The sequence below is a fragment of the Equus asinus genome, chromosome 4 (assembly GCF_041296235.1).
Source record: "Equus asinus isolate D_3611 breed Donkey chromosome 4, EquAss-T2T_v2, whole genome shotgun sequence".
In the NCBI taxonomy this organism is placed as follows: Eukaryota; Metazoa; Chordata; class Mammalia; order Perissodactyla; family Equidae; genus Equus; species Equus asinus.
Window position 1 is genome coordinate 113,092,697 of NC_091793.1, and position 18,407 is coordinate 113,111,103.

The 18,407-nt window shown below is 53.1% G+C and overlaps 1 protein-coding gene across 1 annotated transcript; it reads left to right on the plus strand.

Moving 5' to 3' along the window:
- The first annotated feature begins 10,160 nt into the window (after positions 1–10,160).
- Positions 10,161–13,910, plus strand: SP9 (Sp9 transcription factor). Its single transcript, XM_044768693.2, has 2 exons — positions 10,161–10,318; positions 11,330–13,910. The coding sequence occupies exons 1-2, from the start codon at positions 10,298–10,300 to the stop codon at positions 12,761–12,763; spliced, it is 1,455 nt and encodes a 484-aa protein (XP_044624628.2). The 5' UTR covers positions 10,161–10,297; the 3' UTR covers positions 12,764–13,910.
- The last annotated feature ends 4,497 nt before the right edge of the window (positions 13,911–18,407 follow it).

Here is an 18,407-nt window from a genome sequence, read left to right on the forward strand (position 1 = left end):
TAAGGGAGGGGGAAATGGATGGGTAGAGATTACATGAGTTTGGCTGTGAGCTGACAACTGTTGATGCCGGATGATGGACATAGAGGGGTTCATTATAGCATTCTCTCTACTTTTAAATACATATTTGAGATTTTCCACAACAAAATTTAAAAAAAGAGGTGTCAATAATACTTGCCTGATAAGATTATCGTATGGATTAAATGAGATGCTGTGTACAAAGCACTTGGCAGAGTGCCTAGCACTTAATAAGTGCTGAATAAATGTTAGCTATTGTAATTAGACACAATGCCTCCTCTTTCCCATGTGCAGACCTGTGCAAGCCAGACCTCCAGATGTGCTGCTGACTGGAACAGCCAACCCCACTCCTTCCAAAACGGGAATGCTGGCTATCATTGCGTTCATCCTCATCCAACCTGATTTTGCACTTGGTCCACACACACCTAGTACACACACCTGTACTGGCTTTAAACACACACACACGAAAATTCTGTTTTACAGGATCTGTTGATTTTGCCTTTAATTCCACAGTAAGTTTTAGCTGGGAATGCCATTTCAGTGGAAAACAGAAGGCAACTATTGATAAGTATCAGGCACATTACCAGGAATTTCCCTATATAGTTTATTTAACCTTTATAGCAATCCTTTAAGTCAAATTATTAGCTTCATTTCAGAGAGGAGTAAACAGAGATGTTTCCTGGCCTGCCCAAGATCACAATGGTGGACCTTGACTCACACCCAGCTCCTGAAAGCCCCAAAGGGTTTGTGCTCACCCAGGAGCCCTGGCCACTAGCCCCTTGCCTCGCTTCCTTGTCCTGGCTTAGAAACAACCACCGTCTAGAAAAAGTTAAGTTGACATCTCCAGTCAAAAGAGTCTAAAACCATAATGATCTGTTCTGTGGACTGAATGGCAGCGCTGTTTGCAGCAGGGTGCAGAGGGTCTGCATATCTGATAAGGAGACTCATAGGCTTGGCTGGGAGCTTGGGGCCGGCAGAGGGAAGGCTCAGGAAGAAGTAACAAAAAGAAAAAGGATTTCGGGATTGCACCGACATTTGTGTTTAATTTTCCTCCTGTTCTAAATGCTATTCCACTTCTCAGGGAAGGAGAAAGCAGAGAGAGGTACCTTATGTGAGAACTGTTAAATTCCCAAAATTAAAAACAGCCAGCTACCATCCAATACCCTAATTCAAGTTCCAGCTGTAATTTAGTTTGATCGTTGCGCTGACACCCTAAACTGGCAAATGATCAGTTGACTTCAGATTCTAGCTTGTTTAAAGCGGGACAATTCCATGCAAGATGGTATCTGATTACAACAGGGGTTATTGGTTGTTTATATCGAACGTTCCTGGGAACGGAGCGGAGAAATAGGTACCAGGAGAAACAGAAACTCCCAGTGACAAAGTGCCCAAGGAGAAAGTATTAGTGCTCAAACCGGAGGGTCAGCCTCCTGGGCCCTACTCCAGGGCGTCGGAGGCGGGGGTGTCGAGTTCTTTCAGCAGCCACTGGAAGGATTCCCAGCTAACCCTTCCCCTGCCAAGCCCGGAGGCCCTCCCTCGAAGGCCGCTCCAGCAGCCACGTTGCTCTAAGGAGCCCACACCATGCCTCCCCAGAGCGGACCGCCCACTCCCCAGGCCTGCCCACCCACCTCCAAGATCCCAGATTCTCTCCCTAGCGTTGGGCTAAGGTCCTCTTAATTAGGAAACAATAGCTATTTAAGAAGACGCGCAAATAACCCGCTCGCTGCGCGCCCAAGCGTGGCATTCTCGGGAGTTCCCGCGGGGCAAGGAACCGGGCTCCAAGCCGCCGGAGGGGAAAGAAGGAGGCAGCTAGTGGAGGCCTGGGCGTTGGGAGCACCCGACCACCCGCCTTCCGGGGCCCCGCCCTCACCCTTCCCCCCTGGCGGGGACCTGCCAAGTGGGAACCACCCTCTTCACTGCGGCAGATTGGGAGGGGAGGGGTCCAGAAGCCCTCAGGGAGCCAGCGACTAGCGCGGGATTTAGCCGCTCGTAAGTCAGGGCGGTCCCCAGTCCAGCCTCCTGCGCCCGCGCCAGGCTCGGGGGTCACAGCCACCAAGTCCTTTTCTTCCTGGGCGGGAACCGGCCCTCGATCCCTTGGAGGGTGGAGATTCTTCACTTTCCCTCCTCCTGCTCCCCCGGGTCGTGGAAGAGATGTGGGATTAGGCTGGAGTGAATATTCCGCGTGCTCTGTAATTACGCACACGCTGAAATCTTCACCGTTGACTTAAGTTACTTGGCGCTGCGAGGGCTGGGGCCCTGCGTATTGATTAAACGCAGCCTCTATTTACCGAAACAATAAATGTAGAGATTAGCAACGTTCACTTGATCGCAATAATGGGGTTGACAATTAAGGGGCAATGCATCCCAGATGTAACCGAGCCTGTGGAAGGCGGGCGGGCGGCAGGCTTCTCGGAGACCGGCGCTCGGGGGCCTGCGGCGGCGGAGGTGCGGAGCAGGAGGCGACGCAGAGAGCGCGGCAGGAGGCGGAGGGGAGGCCCAGATGCAGCAAGGTCTCCGGCCACCGGACCAGGGAGGCCCATAGCTGCCTTTGGGGAACCTGAAGGTCCCCGATCCCAGGGTGGCAGCTGGAGCGCTGAGCCCGCCTCTCCTCAGGGATGTCACCTGTCTCAAGGCCGTCTCGCCTGCTGCTGCTCCCTGGCTGGGAAGGAGAGTGGACGCCGCTGGCGTGTGCCCGAGCAAGTGAGTCTGTGTCATCAATGTGCATGCTGCATGCGGCAGCGGGAGGGGTCAGGGGGAGGCGCACGTGTCTGAAGTGTGCGGAGCCTCCCTCTGCCTCTATGGATATCCGGCTCTCTATACTTCAAGAAGCCAGTCAGGGTGGAGGTGTCAGTGTGGCCTTGTGATGGAGGTGGGTGTGACATCCATCGGTAGGTGTGACAAGAGAGGCTTGCCCGCGCAGGGTTGGACTCTACAGAGGCTGAAATCCAGAAAGCGTGAAAGTGTCGACTCAGGACAGGCCTGTTCTGGGGGATGTCACAGGAGTGCCTGGGTGGGGATCTTATAGCTGACCTTCCTTTTCAGCCTCTCCCTGAGCTGTAGGGCACTGAAAAAGAAGTCCTAGGAAGGAGGATTGATAGGTAGTAACTCAGAGAAAAACTCAGGAGAGTGAGATATGGGGTAATAAAGGACCGATGAGAACAGTTGGGGTTGGGGGAGGTGTGTGCGTGAAATCAGACTCCACCTAGAAGCGTTTCCAAATCCTGGGCTCCCTTGCATACTGGCTGCAGAAGACACAGGTAGCAACTCTCCCAATGCTTGCGGTTTTTCTGCTTTTTCCTTCTTCCTTCTGTGTCCCATTATCAACCCAGAATGCTTCCCATTCCACATTTAGACACAAACAAAAGGATTTGTTCCAGACACCAATGAACAAGCCAGGACGAAGCCTTTTCCCGCCAAACCACTAAGCTCTTGGAAACAAACGGCGCCTGCCCAGGCTCTGGGCGCGGGAGCCCGGGAGAAGTCTTAAGTAGTAAGAGGATCTAGGGGATTGGAAGCAGGGAGGGAGAAAGGAGGGAGGAGAAGGCTGGGAAAGAGAAGAGGGAGGAGAAAGAGGAGGGACCAGGAGGGGCAGAGTTGGACGTGGGGTTCTGTTTCAATGGCCCCCCGCCCCCCGCGCCCAGGCTCTGACGGCCCGCTGCCTCCCCCCATTCCAGAGCTGATGGCGGACTGGGGGAGGGGGAGATAAGACAAAGGGAATTCTCCTCCTCCGGGAAGTGTGAAGTGCGTCTGTCCTCTCCTTGCAGGCTCTGGAAAAACTGGCAGGAATTTCCTTGTCGTGAGGAGACCGAAGAGTGTCTGCAGTAGAGGAGGCAACTACAAACAGACTTTGGGCCGGGAAGGAGGGCCCAAAGGAGGGCCGGGAGGAGAGGGTGGCGGGGGCCAGCTTTGATCGCTGCAGCTCCGTTGCAATTTTGTCTTCGACAGATAGATTAGCTGAAGTAGTCAGCCCTAGAGAGGAGTTCCGTTCCGCAGACTCCCCTCCCTCCCCCCACTCCCCGCGTCGTGGGCCGGCCGGGAGCTGGGTCACCGCTCCTCCCCGAGTCACGCCTGAAACTTCAAGGGCTAATGGCTTTGTGTTCCTGCCGTAATTAGGAGGCCACACAGCTCTCCAACACTCCGTTAAACAAATATGTAAGTCATCCTCCTTCTCTCCGGCAACAGACCCGGGGAGAGGAGGCAGCTGGGACCGCTCCGGGCGGTGTCCTCCGCTAGGGGAGTGGCGTCCTGTGACCCCTGGCTGCTCCTCCCGGCCTTAGTCTTTCTAAGCTCTTCCTTAGAAAGAAGAGAAAGGGGCAAAGAATGTGCATCTCGCCACCCACCGGATGAGCCAGGCTAGCCTCTGTCTTTGCTGCGGAAAAGTTTTCCAAATAAATCGCTCTGGTGGTTCTAAGCAGTGAAGAACAGAGCCTGGGCCCAGGTCTTCTCCAGAACAGTTCAAGGGGCGTAAAGGATATGAAGTCGTCCTCCCCCCACCCTCTTCTTTTTCTTCCCCATATAAGTCAGCCATATAAATCATTCGCATTGTTTAAGGTACATTGATCAATCTAACGGCTTGTAATAGGCTCCTAATTGCCACTTGCAGGGTTCTGCAGGCTCCTGTTTGAACAGGGAGGGTTCCCGATTCCAGCGAAAATCCTCCTTAATCTTGAGCCTGGATGATTATAGACCCGGGAAGAGCACCAAGATGACCAGGAAACTGTAGTCTCAATGCCTTAGGGGAGGGAGAAAAGAGTCTTACTGGGGATAGTAGCTGTTCTTTTTTTTCTTTCTAAATCTCACTTCCAGATCAGTAATTCACTAATGAGCAAAGCATAGGCCGTGACTTATTGATTGTTGTAGACTGAGGATGGTTTTGTTTATATCAAATAAGAAAGCTTATTTGCATCCCTTGTGTCTGTATGTACAGTAAAAGCTTCCTTAACCACAAATCAGTATGCTCTTCATCATGCCTTTTCTTTTTATTATTTCTAACAGGGCAACATCAGGAGTTGTGATAGTAAATAATATGGGGGGAGGGGCATGTTAAAAGGAAGGAAGAAAAACCCAAACTTTCTCCAATATGGTGTCCTGGAGATATGCCTAAACTCCTGTTTAACATCTTGCAGTCGTGCCTCGTCCAAGCCCTGGATGGAGGAGGAAGCGTTGGAGGTCTCCTCAAAGGCTGCCTGTGAAAGAATAAAACAGGAAACTGGACCCTTGCTAGGAGAAGCTGACCAATGACCAGAATCCTTTTTTTATATTAGCTCAAGGTCTATGTGAAAAGATTGCTTTCATGTTTCCAAAGATGGTTCCATTAGAGTTGGCTGAGACAACGAACGTCCTTCATTTTGGTAGAAAGGCTCTAAAAAGAAGAAGAAAGCCAACAGTGAGTGCCACATTTTCTTAGGTCTAAGACCCCTCTGTGGTAGCTGGTGAGGGAGGGAGAAAGGTAAAAACCCCAAGCCGAAGAGGCCCCCCAGAGTTTCCAAGTAATGCAGTAAACAAATCTATGATGCTTGTTGAATAATCTTCCAATAATTGCAGTCATTAAAATCATCACAGAGTCTACAGTCACCTTCCTTCCTTTGACACACCAGAGTCTTTCCTTTAATTGTTAATTCATTTTTGGCTCAGATAAACAGATCAAGGCAGGCTTGAAATGTATGGCCCAAATACATCTAGCAACAGAAAATTAGTTGTGTAGCAAAGGTTATGAGTGTACTTAATAGACTAGGGGTTTTCAGTTTCCCCAGTGGACCTTATAGACAACAAGTCTTGCATCTCCTGCCATCTCTAAATAGCAGTCACACTTCTGAGACAGAGAAAACATTAAGATGAAAGTTCTCTTGGCCTATTGATCCTTTCTGGCTCTTTTATTTGCAAGGTTTGGGCTGGAATGAGGGTGTTATAGAACAAACATTAAATGAAAGCTCAACAGAAATTGTGGGAGATTTCCTCATTTTTCAATTAATTTTCTCCATCCATTTGATCTCAAGTCTGGCCCTTTTTAAAATATAAATATGTGTTAACTATAAAAGATTTCCTTCTAATCAAAAGCTGCATTTCATTTGCACCCACAACTGACAAACTCCAGCTGTGGAAAGGATTCAGCGCACTCAACAGGCGCTACGGTCTGTACCGGCTTCCTTCGCCCTTCTTCATGGCAGGCGCCTGTGGTACACAGGGCAGCTTTCTTTTTTTTCCTTTTTTTTTTAAACTCGTGTTATTAATGTATCTCCCCAACTCCCACACCGTGCTGACCTCATCATCACTGCTGTAGTGTAGATCATGCAAATGAAAAGCATAATTAATCGCGCAAATGCTTCAAAAAGGGAGCGCTGTGGCTGAGCAAATAAATAAATAAAGGGCGCTGGGAGGATGACAGGTCAGATAAACGCTTTTTACGGGCTCCTCTCTCTTCCCTCTCCCCCTCCCCAGGCATCCCGGTTCTGGTAAGGCTTTGGCAGCAGCTAGCAGGGCCTCGGCGAGAACCTTCAGTTCCTCCTCCCCCAACGCCTGCCCTGCCGCCCACATCCCCGTCTCCCCAACTTCACCTCACCCCACCCGCGTGCTGTATAATCCGCTGCTCACTCTGCGCCTGGTCAAAGTCCCCAGAAGACTGGGCAGCCACCTAATATTTCGAGTTATTCAGGAGATAGCTGGTCCTCCCCGTCCCCACCCTGCTTCCTGTGCATCAGGGAGAAGCATTTTTTTCCTGTGGCGTAGGAGCTCCAGTCCTTCGGATCAGCGCTAATGACGGAATTGTTTCCCCGGCTTTGCCTCCTAAACGCAGCAACTTGAGCAGTTGCTCAGATCAAAGCTCTCCGGAGAGGCAAGATGGGGGAAACAATATTTGTTCAAAGGAAGTGAACTCTTCCCTTTAATTACCCTATTCTTCTTTATTAGAATTCCTATTGAAATTTTTTGCAAAAAAAATTATGTTGATTTAACCATAGTGTATTTACGATGTAAATATATTCCAAGATGAAAACGTCACGAATCAATTGTAAAGGACCCGGATACATAATTTTAAAAAATCAGTTTCAGTGTATATGAGGTTCTCACCCCACTTTCGCTGCTCAGTCAGATTTGTTTATGCAGAATCGACATTTAATAGTGCTAATTGCACTCCAGTTAAATTGCCCTGATTGCAGAAAGGGAAGCAATTTTCGTGCTCTCTGTCTGGGTTTGGAAGAAATTGTTTTATATTCACCTCTTTATAAAGAAGTGGAGATAAGGCACCGGGGCCTTTGCACAAATTGCACTTAGGGGCTGACTGGCAGCATTCAGGCGCTATAATAGAGCATTATTTGGCCGTTTTGAATAATGTAAAGCGTTTGCTGAAAGCTATTCTCCTGAAAATTGCTTTAACTTTTAAAAAGGGTGATGATTCACTCCAAACCAGGCCTTTGTTACATTGTCATTATTTCCCCAAATGTTTTAACAGTCAGCTCAACACTTTAGCATAACACATTGATCTTTGTTTAAAAACTAGATTTTTTAGAGGATGAAAAAAATCTGTCACACACACAAAAAAAACTGGACTTCTTCTGAAAGATTTCCTTGGGGCCCCACCTTAGAGGTGAAGCGGCCGAGGTGCCTGCCTGCGCTCCTTTGGAAGATTTCCTTAACTTTTATTGTGATCTGGCTGCATGTATCTAAAGGCATATCCGAGCGCCCACGTAGAGAGTCTGACAGCTGGAACCACATTGAAACGGCAGGAGGGGAAGGGGAGGGGAGGAGGAGGACGAAGAGAGGAAGGCAACCGGGACTCCCGGAGCCCGAGGTGCCAGCGTGAACTGTTTTAAATGGTTGACTTGAAAATGTCACCCGTGCTAAGTGGCTTTGCGGATTGTCTTATTTATGACTTTGTCAGGTTTCCTTAAGGAGAGGGTGTGCTGGGGGTGGGGGAGGAGGTGGAAGGGGGAAACCTCCTCGCTTCTCCTCCCGGGACTGCAGTGGGTGAGTCGGGAACGCCTCGCTGCCACTTAACAATCCCTCTATTAGTAAAGCGATGCAGAGGCTCTACAGGAAGCCGAGCACCCGTCTCCCCTTCCAGGGCAGAAGTCACCTGTTGGGAACCGCTCTTGGATCCCCCTGCCGGGCTTTCTGGCTCTTCCAGGCTGCCTGGATTCCCCCTCAACCCTCCACCCCGCGTCCCCCAGGGGCTTTTCACACCTTCTCCCACTCCCCCTGCCGATTTTCACCACAATCCCCCAGGGCACAGCGCTACGTTATTGCCTCTCGGGTCTTCTCACTCTCTCCTTTTCTCTCCTTTCTCTTTCTCTGTCATAATTTCCGAGGAGGCTTTTGCCTACTCAAACCAAAGAGGGGAAAAAAGCATTCTGAGCAAAGACATCCTAACGAAAAGCAAAGAAAACAATTAATGTGGCCCTCTCCACCCACGGAGTGTACCAGGATGCACGCAGGCTCTGTCTTAGGGCCGTGCGAAGAGCCACGGTGGTTGTACTTTTGGGCCAAGAGGTATTGCAAAAGAGGAGAGAAAATATTGGGGGCAGAGTTCCATGTCCTCCTCCCTTGCTTCTCCTCCCCCCCTCCAACTCGTCTTTTACACCCAAGCATTTGGGGGGTCGTGGTTAAAAATGTCTTTTATAAAGCAGGATGTGGGTTTGGAGGGGAATGTGATACATTAAAACCACTACTCAGGTCTGCCCGAGGGCGCTGGTAATTTTGGTTCAAAAGCAGCTCCTGGTTGCCCTGAAGAAGAAAGAGAAAGCAAGACCCAGAAAGAAGAAAAACAAACAGCTCAGCGGTTGCTGAGGGACTCCGGGACGCGTTGTCTGTCTGAGGACACCTCTTTTCACACCGATAAGATCCAGAGAGGACTTCAGGATGTTTCTAGCGTGCAAAATGTGCAGGCGTCCACGTGTGGCCTCCTCCTCCTCACTTGGGGATGGAGGTCCCCGAAAGAGGCTCCCTGAGCGTGTCCACGAAAGCAGGGCGCCAGGTGGGGGGCCCACCTCTTAACAAGGCGCTCTTGCCCTGTAGAGGAGCATCTGGGCCCAGGAGGTCTGGAGTGGGAACGGCTGGGAGTTGGGGTAAGTAAACTCGACTCCAGGCTGAAACGTGACATGCAAATCCTCACCGGGTTAAACAAACAGCCGTGCAAGCTGCAGCTTCAGCGGGGGTGGCGGTGGGGGCGGACGCGGCTTGCGCCGGTCTCTGTGCAAAGTTGTTACAACGTGAAAATAAGCGGCTTCGTGCAGCGTGTTGTATGGGCTGATGCCTCCCACCCCCACGCCAGCCCCCAGCGAAACCTGGCAGATAATCAGCACGTCCCACTGTTTAGTCATATTTGACAACTGGGTTAACCTGGTATCTAGCAGCTAGCGAAACGGTACAAAAGGTGCCCTCAATTACCACCAGAATCTTCTGGTGTGAGTGGCACTTGCATTACCCCTCGGGTCAGAGGCCAGAGGGACAATTAGGAAGTCACTTAGACCGCCAGAGGAAAAGACGAGATGCAGCAGGCTCGAGGCCCTCCCAACAAGTCTGTGGGTATAAACCTGGACGGAGGCCTATTTCTCTCCTCTCGGAGGAGCTGTCCCTTCGCACCCTCTCCTCGATGTGACTCTGAGAGTAAAACTGAATCGAGTGGGATTAAGGAATTGAGTAGAAGACAACCGACAATGATGAAATCGCTAGCGAGAATGACGGACTCCAGCTGAAGTTGTGCTCCGCAGGAGAGAGCCTGGACACACAAAGTGAGCGTTGACATTTCCGTCTCCACTTGGGCCTTGCCGGCGCGGCCTCCGCCTCCGCGCCCCCTCCCCTCCTGCCTCCTTTCCCACAAGTGGGGAGTGGAGCAGGACTGTCAGTCCTAACTTGCATCATCTCGGGGTGGTTCGGAGGGGCTTGTGGCTTGGTCTCAACGGTACTTAAACCTAGCTTGGTGCATGTGTGCGTAAATTTTTAATTGCACTGTAATTTCTTCAGTCCCTGGCTCGCGACCCCCCCACCTCGCTAGCCGCCTTGACTGGCACGCGCCGGGAGCCCGGGCTCGGGCCCCTCGGCTCCTCTGATTGGCTGCGGGGCAGCTCCCGTCTGCTCTGCCTGCGCCCTCATTGGGCGAGAGGCGCAGCCAGCGGCACTTCAAAGCGGGTGCTCCCCGCACTTAGGCTGAGTTTAGCCGGCGGGAGCCCGGAGTCCGCTCGGCGCGAGCTCGGGGACGCGGGAGCCGCGCGGGACCCGAGCAGCTTTCCCGAACAGCCGCCAGGCTCAGCCCCGCTCCCGGCCCCGCCGCGCAGCCCAGGGACCTGCTATGGCCACGTCTATACTCGGGGTAAGTCGGAAGTGCGGCGACTCATTTGCTTGTTTTAACTGGAGTAATTTTTCGTTATGGCTTCTCCGGGTCCGCGGCTCCGGAGAAACTGTTGCTGCCGGACTGCAGCTTCAGCTTCTTGTAGCACTTTCCACATTTCCAGGACTTATTCTTTCCAAGTTATTGGAACCTAGGAGATACCTTTGTAAGAAAATGATTTGTTAAAAGTAAGTCCTTTTGTATTTGGTTTTAAAGAAAACCTAGAGGTTTCCTTTCTTCCCCTCGTGATTTATACCCCGTCCCCCCTGGCTTTGGGGATTGTTGCAATTACACGACAGTGGTGTTTCCAGAAAACAGCCTTAATCGTTTTGCAGTCCCTGTAGTCACGTTAACAATTACGCTTCTGCGGCTCCCCACTTTGCCTGTGACTTTGAAATTTATCTCTGGGTCTCTTCTCCGCGGATTCTTGTTTTCATAATCAGGTTACTTGTATGTGTGTGCAAACATTAAAAATAACGTTTTCTATTAAAAAAGAAAAGAGTCAAGTCTTAGCCACCCTTGGGAGGAGTGCCCCAAGTTTCCCCCGCCCTTGGGCGGCTGTTTCGGCCGTCTCCGCCCTCACCCGTGTTTGTTATCGATGTGTTTACCTTCGTGCTTCACCCCGAAGGGCGATTTGGGGGCTTCTGTGAGAGGAGCCGGTTGACGGCGAGCGGAAGGCGAGCACCCGAGTCTGGTTCTGGGCAAGGGTTGCAGCGACTGAGGCGGGGAGAACCGAGACATCTTTGATCTGTAGTCCCACTGAAGAACAACTTTCCAGCGCCAGGACCCTCCGCGCCCTTGCGATCCCTCTGCCCCGCGCGGGCGCGGCGCATCCTCGGCGAGAGCGCGGGGAGGAGGCGCGGGCCGGGGAGCCACGACCCCTCGGGACGAGACGCGGGGGGACGAGACTGCTCACGGGTGCACTTTGTGTCTTCCTCCCACTTCTTCCTGCCCTCCTCCTCCTTGCTCCCTCCCTCACCCCACCCACTCTAGGAAGAGCCGCGCTTCGGAACTACCCCGTTGGCCATGCTGGCGGCGACCTGCAACAAGATCGGCAACACGAGCCCGCTGACGACGCTGCCGGAGTCGAGCGCCTTCGCCAAGGGCGGCTTCCACCCCTGGAAGCGCTCCTCGTCCAGCTGCAATCTCGGCTCCAGCCTCTCGGGCTTCGCGGTGGCCACCGGCGGCCGCGGTTCGGGCGGCCTGGCGGGCGGCTCGGGCGCAGCCAACAGCGCCTTCTGCCTGGCCTCCACGTCCCCCACGTCGTCCGCTTTCAGCAGCGACTACGGCGGCCTCTTCTCCAACTCGGCGGCGGCCGCGGCGGCGGCGGCCGGGGTGTCCCCGCAGGAGGCGGGCGGCCAGTCGGCCTTCATCTCCAAGGTGCACACGACGGCGGCCGACGGCCTGTACCCGCGCGTGGGCATGGCGCACCCGTACGAGTCGTGGTACAAGTCGGGCTTCCACTCGACGCTGACGGCGGGCGAGGTGACCAACGGCGCGGCGTCGTCGTGGTGGGACGTGCACAGCAGCCCCGGCTCGTGGCTGGAGGTGCAGAACCCCGCCGGGGGGCTCCAGAGCTCGCTGCACTCGGGCGCCCCCCAGGCCTCGCTGCACTCGCAGCTCGGCACCTATAACCCCGACTTCAGCTCGCTCACGCACTCGGCCTTCAGCTCCACGGGCCTCGGCTCCTCGGCCGCAGCCGCCTCGCACTTGCTCTCCACCAGCCAGCACCTGCTGGCCCAGGACGGCTTCAAGCCGGTGCTGCCCTCCTACTCGGACTCCAGCGCCGCCGTGGCGGCCGCCGCCGCCAGCGCCATGATCTCGGGCGCCGCGGCAGCCGCCGCCGGGGGGAGCTCAGCGCGCTCCGCCCGCCGCTACTCGGGCCGCGCCACCTGCGACTGCCCCAACTGCCAGGAGGCCGAGCGGCTGGGCCCGGCCGGGGCGAGCCTGCGGCGCAAGGGCCTGCACAGCTGCCACATCCCGGGCTGCGGCAAGGTGTACGGCAAGACGTCGCACCTGAAGGCGCACCTGCGCTGGCACACGGGCGAGCGGCCCTTCGTGTGCAACTGGCTCTTCTGCGGCAAGCGCTTCACGCGCTCGGACGAGCTGCAGCGGCACCTGCGGACTCACACGGGCGAGAAGCGCTTCGCGTGTCCGGTGTGCAACAAGCGCTTCATGCGCAGCGACCACCTGAGCAAACACATTAAGACGCACAACGGGGGTGGCGGGGGCAAAAAGGGCAGCGACAGTGACACGGACGCCAGCAACCTGGAGACGCCCCGCTCCGAGTCCCCCGACCTCATCCTGCACGACTCTGGCGTCAGCGCCGCCCGGGCGGCGGCAGCGGCGGCAGCGGCAGCGGCGGCGGCGGCGGCGGCAGCCTCGGCGGGAGGCAAAGAAGCCGTGTCCGGCCCCAACGACTCTTAGAGGCCGGGCGAGAAGCGCGAGCGAGCGAGCGAGTCGAGAGACCGAGAGCGAGCGAGCGAGCGGGCACGGACGGGCGGGGGCTCCGGAGACGCCCCCGGGCCGCGCGAGGGCAGCAGCCCCGGCTCCCGGAACGCGGCTCGCCGGCCGCGCCGGGAGCTCCCCTCTGCCGTCCGAGCCCGGCCGGGGACCGAACGCGTGGTCCAGGAACAAAAGCGAACCATCCTCCGACACAAACACCACTTGAAAAACTGCACACACAGGCACACACACCCCGGAGACCTACAACCACAGGCACGCACACTCACGCGCGCGCGCACACGCATACACACCACTCGCACAAACTTCTCGAGCGAAGAGCAATACACAGAAACGCTCCCTCCTCTCCCACCGACCACCCCCCTCCGCTACCCTTCTCTTTCCTTTTCTCCAAAAACAAGCCACCACCCTGCAAAGGACTGTCAGAACATTTTAAAACAAACGGGACCTATACAAACAGACCCTTTGTGTGGATTATATTATATATAAAACGCTCCAAGTCCTGCTTGATATCTGCTTACAATGAAACTTTTTTTTTCCTAAAAAAGGAAGCATCAAAAAAGGCTTAAGGTGAGAAATTAAACTGGAAGTCTAGTGACAGTTTCTCTGTATTTCATAACATCTGTATAAATAGGGTTCAAAGGATTGTGTTCTCTTTTATTTTCTTGTAAATGTTCATTCGAATAGAGTTTTTTTGGTGAATTCCTGAAATTCAGGGAGTTTTTTTTTAAATTTTCTGATGCACTTTGTGAAAGTCAGTATATATGTAAAAGATATTTAAGATCTTGAGTTATCATTTCACTCACAAACACGTAAGTTAAGGTCATCTAAAGAAATTAAATGCGTTTATCTGTATGAAGAAAATCTTGACATATTTTCATTTTGGTATTATTAAAGGACTCTGAACAATACACTTCCTTTTTTAAAATCCTGTTCCCCTCTCAATAACCTTTATGTGGGTCGGCTTTTTTTGTTGGGAAAAAAATTCCCTTAATGTTAGTTTTAGGTAATGTAAGGTTTATGTGAGTTATAAAAGCCATAATACATATACGTTTTTGAGAAGTCAACATTATTTATTTGTATATCAACAGCGTGAATTAAATTGGGTTATAAGAATGTGTAGTTGTATTACTTAATGGGAGAGCTCTCAAAAATGTGACATTTTAAAACTCTCCAGCGCCTCAAAAGAAAGCAAAGGTCTTTGGCAGCTTTAACTGAGGAGGTGCCTACACCTCCCGGAGGGGTCAGACAAAACTCCAGTGGGTTTGTTTGTTTTTAAAAAAGCGATTTTAAAACAATCTGTGAAAGGAAAAAGCTTTTTAAAAGAAGTTTTTTAGCTCCCAAGTCTCTCTACATTGGGAGGCGACCCAGGGGAATAAATCGCTAGAGTCAATACCCCGGAAAAGACATTTCATGCCTAAATGAAAATCTTGTTAAATGTTATTAATTTTGACTTAGAGCACACAGCAGCCCCCTGTGCCTTGTATTCCCTTATTAGGGATTCATGTCTTATCAAATATCTAATTAATCTCCTAGACATCATTTGTTCTGGCCAACTTTATCTCAGCTGGTCCACGGGGAAAACTCCAAATATTCTCCGTGACAAAGCTCCCTTGAAGATCTTTTTAATTGTCTAAATTAACTGCACCAAATTTGCATGTCAAACGGTAAAGGGCAACCTGAGATAAAATGTAAACGTTTTAAAAGCCCCCAAACTAAGCACTTGATTTGATAACTAGGCTTTTTAATGTTATGGAAGACAACTGCTCCTTTCCTTTTCAAAGACGGCTGATCTATGCAAATAGTGAATTGGAAATGCCTAGGTCCCCGCGCAGTCAAATGGCCCTCGCAGGTTATTTGAATATCAGTGGCGCTGCTTCTGAAAAGGTTCAAGGATGCTCTCTGACTTCTTTGTGATTACTCAGTGCGGCGTCTTATTCTGAAGAAAAAAAACTCAGGAATAATTAAAGGCTGGGATCAGGCCTGGGAACACATTTGGGACAGGAATCTCATTTAGACAGTCTCTTTCAAAATAAGGCACAGTTAAATTGACCAGAAGGCAATTATTGAAATGAAAATTATTTTCACTCTCTTTGTCTTCTGACCACCAACTTAACAGCCCCAGTTTAAAAGAGAGGGAGAGACGAAAAGAAAATTGGTAAATGAGATAATTTCGCAATTCAAAAAAAAATGTTCATTTAGAAAATAAAGTACATATTTACAGAATAAAAATATTTCTAAAAGGCTCCCCACACAATAGGAAGTACAAGCAAAGTCAGCCCCCAAGGAAAATTTTTTTTCATGACTATCCGTCTCGAAAACTTGAATGAAGCTTTTGATTTTGGGGAAGAAAAAATAAATTGTTGTTATTAACAATCCACAAAATGTTTCCCCGCAAACTCTGCCCTGAAAAGCCAAGTAACAAAGTAGCGATTAGCATGGAGTGACGGTCCCCAGAGGCGTTTGCAGCTTGAGGTCCCGTGGCTTCTTCCCTCTCCTCGTTCTTGCGATCCCCCAGCCTCGGCTGCCCCGCTCTTCTCCCTCGGGTTTTTCTTTTCTTTGGCCATTTTCTCTCCTCGCTCAAACAGTTCATAACCGGGCCCCCCACCGCACCCCCGCGCGCCTCCCGGTTCGGGTCTGTCCTCTGCAGACGCTGGCGGTCTGCGTCCGCGCCGGGGGCTCCGGGCCGAGGCGCTGGCGGCCGAGAGGGTGCCCGGCACGCTGCGGGCTGGGGCCGCGCCGCGGAGCCGATGGTGTGCTGGGGTTCCCGCGGAAGGAGGGCGCCCAGGCGTCTGTCGCAGGCAGCTTTGTTTCTCGTGGATAATAAAGGCAGATCAAAGGGCCTGGCCGGGCAGGTCCCGCTCGCCGCGCCGCTCCCTCCGCGGCCCAGTGATCAAGGCCTCTGCGCGCTGCCCCTGCCCCGCGGGTCAGCGGCCGTCCATCACCGCGGCTCCCGGGAGCGCCGGGCGGAGGCCCGGGCCCGAGCGGCCGGCGGGGAGACCAGACCTCGGGGCTCCTGAACCCGGAGGCCGCGAGGGCCCTGCCGCCGGGCCGAAACCCACAGGCGAAAACAGACCCCTAGGGGCCCCCAGGGGCGCGGGGAAACCTTGACCTGAGCGGGGCGACCAGGCGAGGCCGAGCCACTTGGGGAGAGCGTGCGTGCGAGGAGGAGAGAGCCCACGGACGAGGGGACGAGGTCGGTCTCCCCGGGGCCACCTCGGGGCTCCGGGGCCCGGGAGGAGCGGCAGGCCGCGGCCAGGGGTCAGGGCGCAGACGAGGGCAGCGGCCTGGGGGCCGGCCTGGGGCTGGGGGCGCGGGGCCCCTCTCCGGCCCGGGTGAGAGCAAGTGCGATTTCGTTTCAGCCGGTTTCTCCAGCGTTTCCTGTTCTCCAGCTCCCCGCGCAGCCGAGGAACCGAGACCGAGGGGTCCTCAGGCCCTGCGCCTCCCCAGCCCCAATCCACGCCGCCCCGGGCGGTTTCCTTCTTTGATTCTACTTTTTTCCCCTTGGAGTGATTAGGATCCTACCTAAGGAGGAAAAAGAAAAAAAAAAAAAGAGGAAGATGTTCTTTCCTCAAAGAGGGAAAACATTATTTGGACGATTAGATTGTGCACCTGAATGGCATGTCTGGACATTCCGTCAAATCCTTATAAGTGGTGTAAAAGGGAATTTCTTTTTATTCAGATGGAAACTTTATTTATTTTAACTCTAATCTTATTTGCATCTATTATCTGTATTCACCAAGGCACTCTCCCACTACAAAAATGCAGATGAAGTAAATCTCACATAAATCCCGCCCATTTGTGTAATTGGTACACTAAGTGTTTATTTTAAGTGAGAATAATTTAGCTACAAATTTTCTTAAGGAATAACATTCTTAACACATTAAAAAAACTGAAAACTCTGATTTGCTTTTATGTTTGACAGTCGCTCTTGATTCCCTTAAGAGGAGCCCGGCAAGTGCGGCTCGCTGGCGCCATCTAGAGCTCCGGGCCGGGAAGGCCGCGCTGGCCGCTCGGCTCGCCGCCGCCGGCGCGGGGAGACCGGCGTTTGCCCGGAGCGGCAGCGACCCAGCGAAACGAGCAAAGAAAAGCGAGTTTTTGTGTTCCCGGGGGGATGAGCCCCACTCTTGGGGAACACTGCTTAGCAATGGCCGGTATTACTGCTCCCAGGGAAGGAGGTCGTTTCTGGGACATGCTAACTGAAAATCCAAACAAAACCAAAATAACGTCCTGTCTGGCCCTAGTCTTAGAATTCTCGCATTTAACATCCCTTTCAAGGCAACTTCAGGGTCTCTCAGCTCAAAGTGGAGCACGCTGGGCGCTGTCGACGGCGACGTGAACACCGGGATGGGCACCTGGCCTTGGGCGCGGCCTCCCGCGCGCTCTTCGCCCAACAACCCGGGATCCGAGGGCTCGCGGTCGGCGAGGCCCGCGTGGACCATCCGGGACCGACTGGGACCAAGCTGACTAAACCGGGCAACCAGGCCGTCCCGCCTCCCCAGACCCCCTTTGCAGGGGAGGGAAGCGAGGGACCCGCAGCTTCCACCAGCCCGGCCCGGGGATGGCCGACGCGTCCTCGCGCCTTGGGGCCGTGGTCCAGGCCGCCGTCGCCCCCACGGCGGGTGCCGGGGTTGCGGGGCAGGCCGGGCCGGGAGGGGCGCGCGGGGCCCCCGAGGGCGCCCAGAAGCCCCGAAACACCTCACCCCAGCCCCTCTCGAGGGGTCCGCACTCCCTGGCGGCGCAAACCCACCCCTTTTGTCCCCACTTTTCCCCTCCGAAACCCGAATCTAAAATCGGATAGCAGTTGGGGGCGTTGACCAATTTTCTCTCCTCTCTGTGCGTCGCCCTCCCCCCGGCGCCCCTTTCCCTCCTCTTCCCAGTCCACCACCCCACCCCTTCTCTTCAGACGTGGTGCAGTGGCTTCTTCCCCTCCTTCCTTGTCCCCCCACCCCCAGCGCGTTTATTGTATTTTAATCTCAAAAGCTACACCTCCAAATCCCGCGCCCGCGGCAGCGGAGGCACCGTCACCCGCAGCAGCGAGGACCGGCCGTGGCACCCGGGCGCCCGGCTCCCCGATCTCGCGCCGGGGAAACGGCGTGCGTTTCCGGGAACTCGCAGCCACCTTTGCAGCGGATAACTCGGCTGGGTTTGTATTTGCTGTTTTAATACAAACCCCGCCACACTGCCTATTTCAAAGATGTGCTAATTACTACTTGGATAGCAGGGCGCAAAGTCCTTGTCCATTTCCCAGTACAAAGTAGGTTGCTAGAAAATTTGAAATTGCCTTTCAGCCTAAAGCTGCCTTACCTGAATGTCATAATTACAGTAATTATGTACATCCAAATTACATGCTAATTAAATTAGAATCAAATCGTTCTAAATCGAAATCAAATGAGGTAGTGAAGAATTAATCAATGACAACATAAATAGAGAGCTTCCTTCAGAGATATTTATTGTAACGATCCAAGGAGGAATTTGATCTGAAAAAGTCACCTGTTTATTTACTTTCAAATTAGTAATCAGTTATTATCCCTTCTCCATAATTTTAACCGTTCAGTGTTATTTACCCCCCACCCTTTCCAGACGCTGGAGTTTATAGAAATATGTA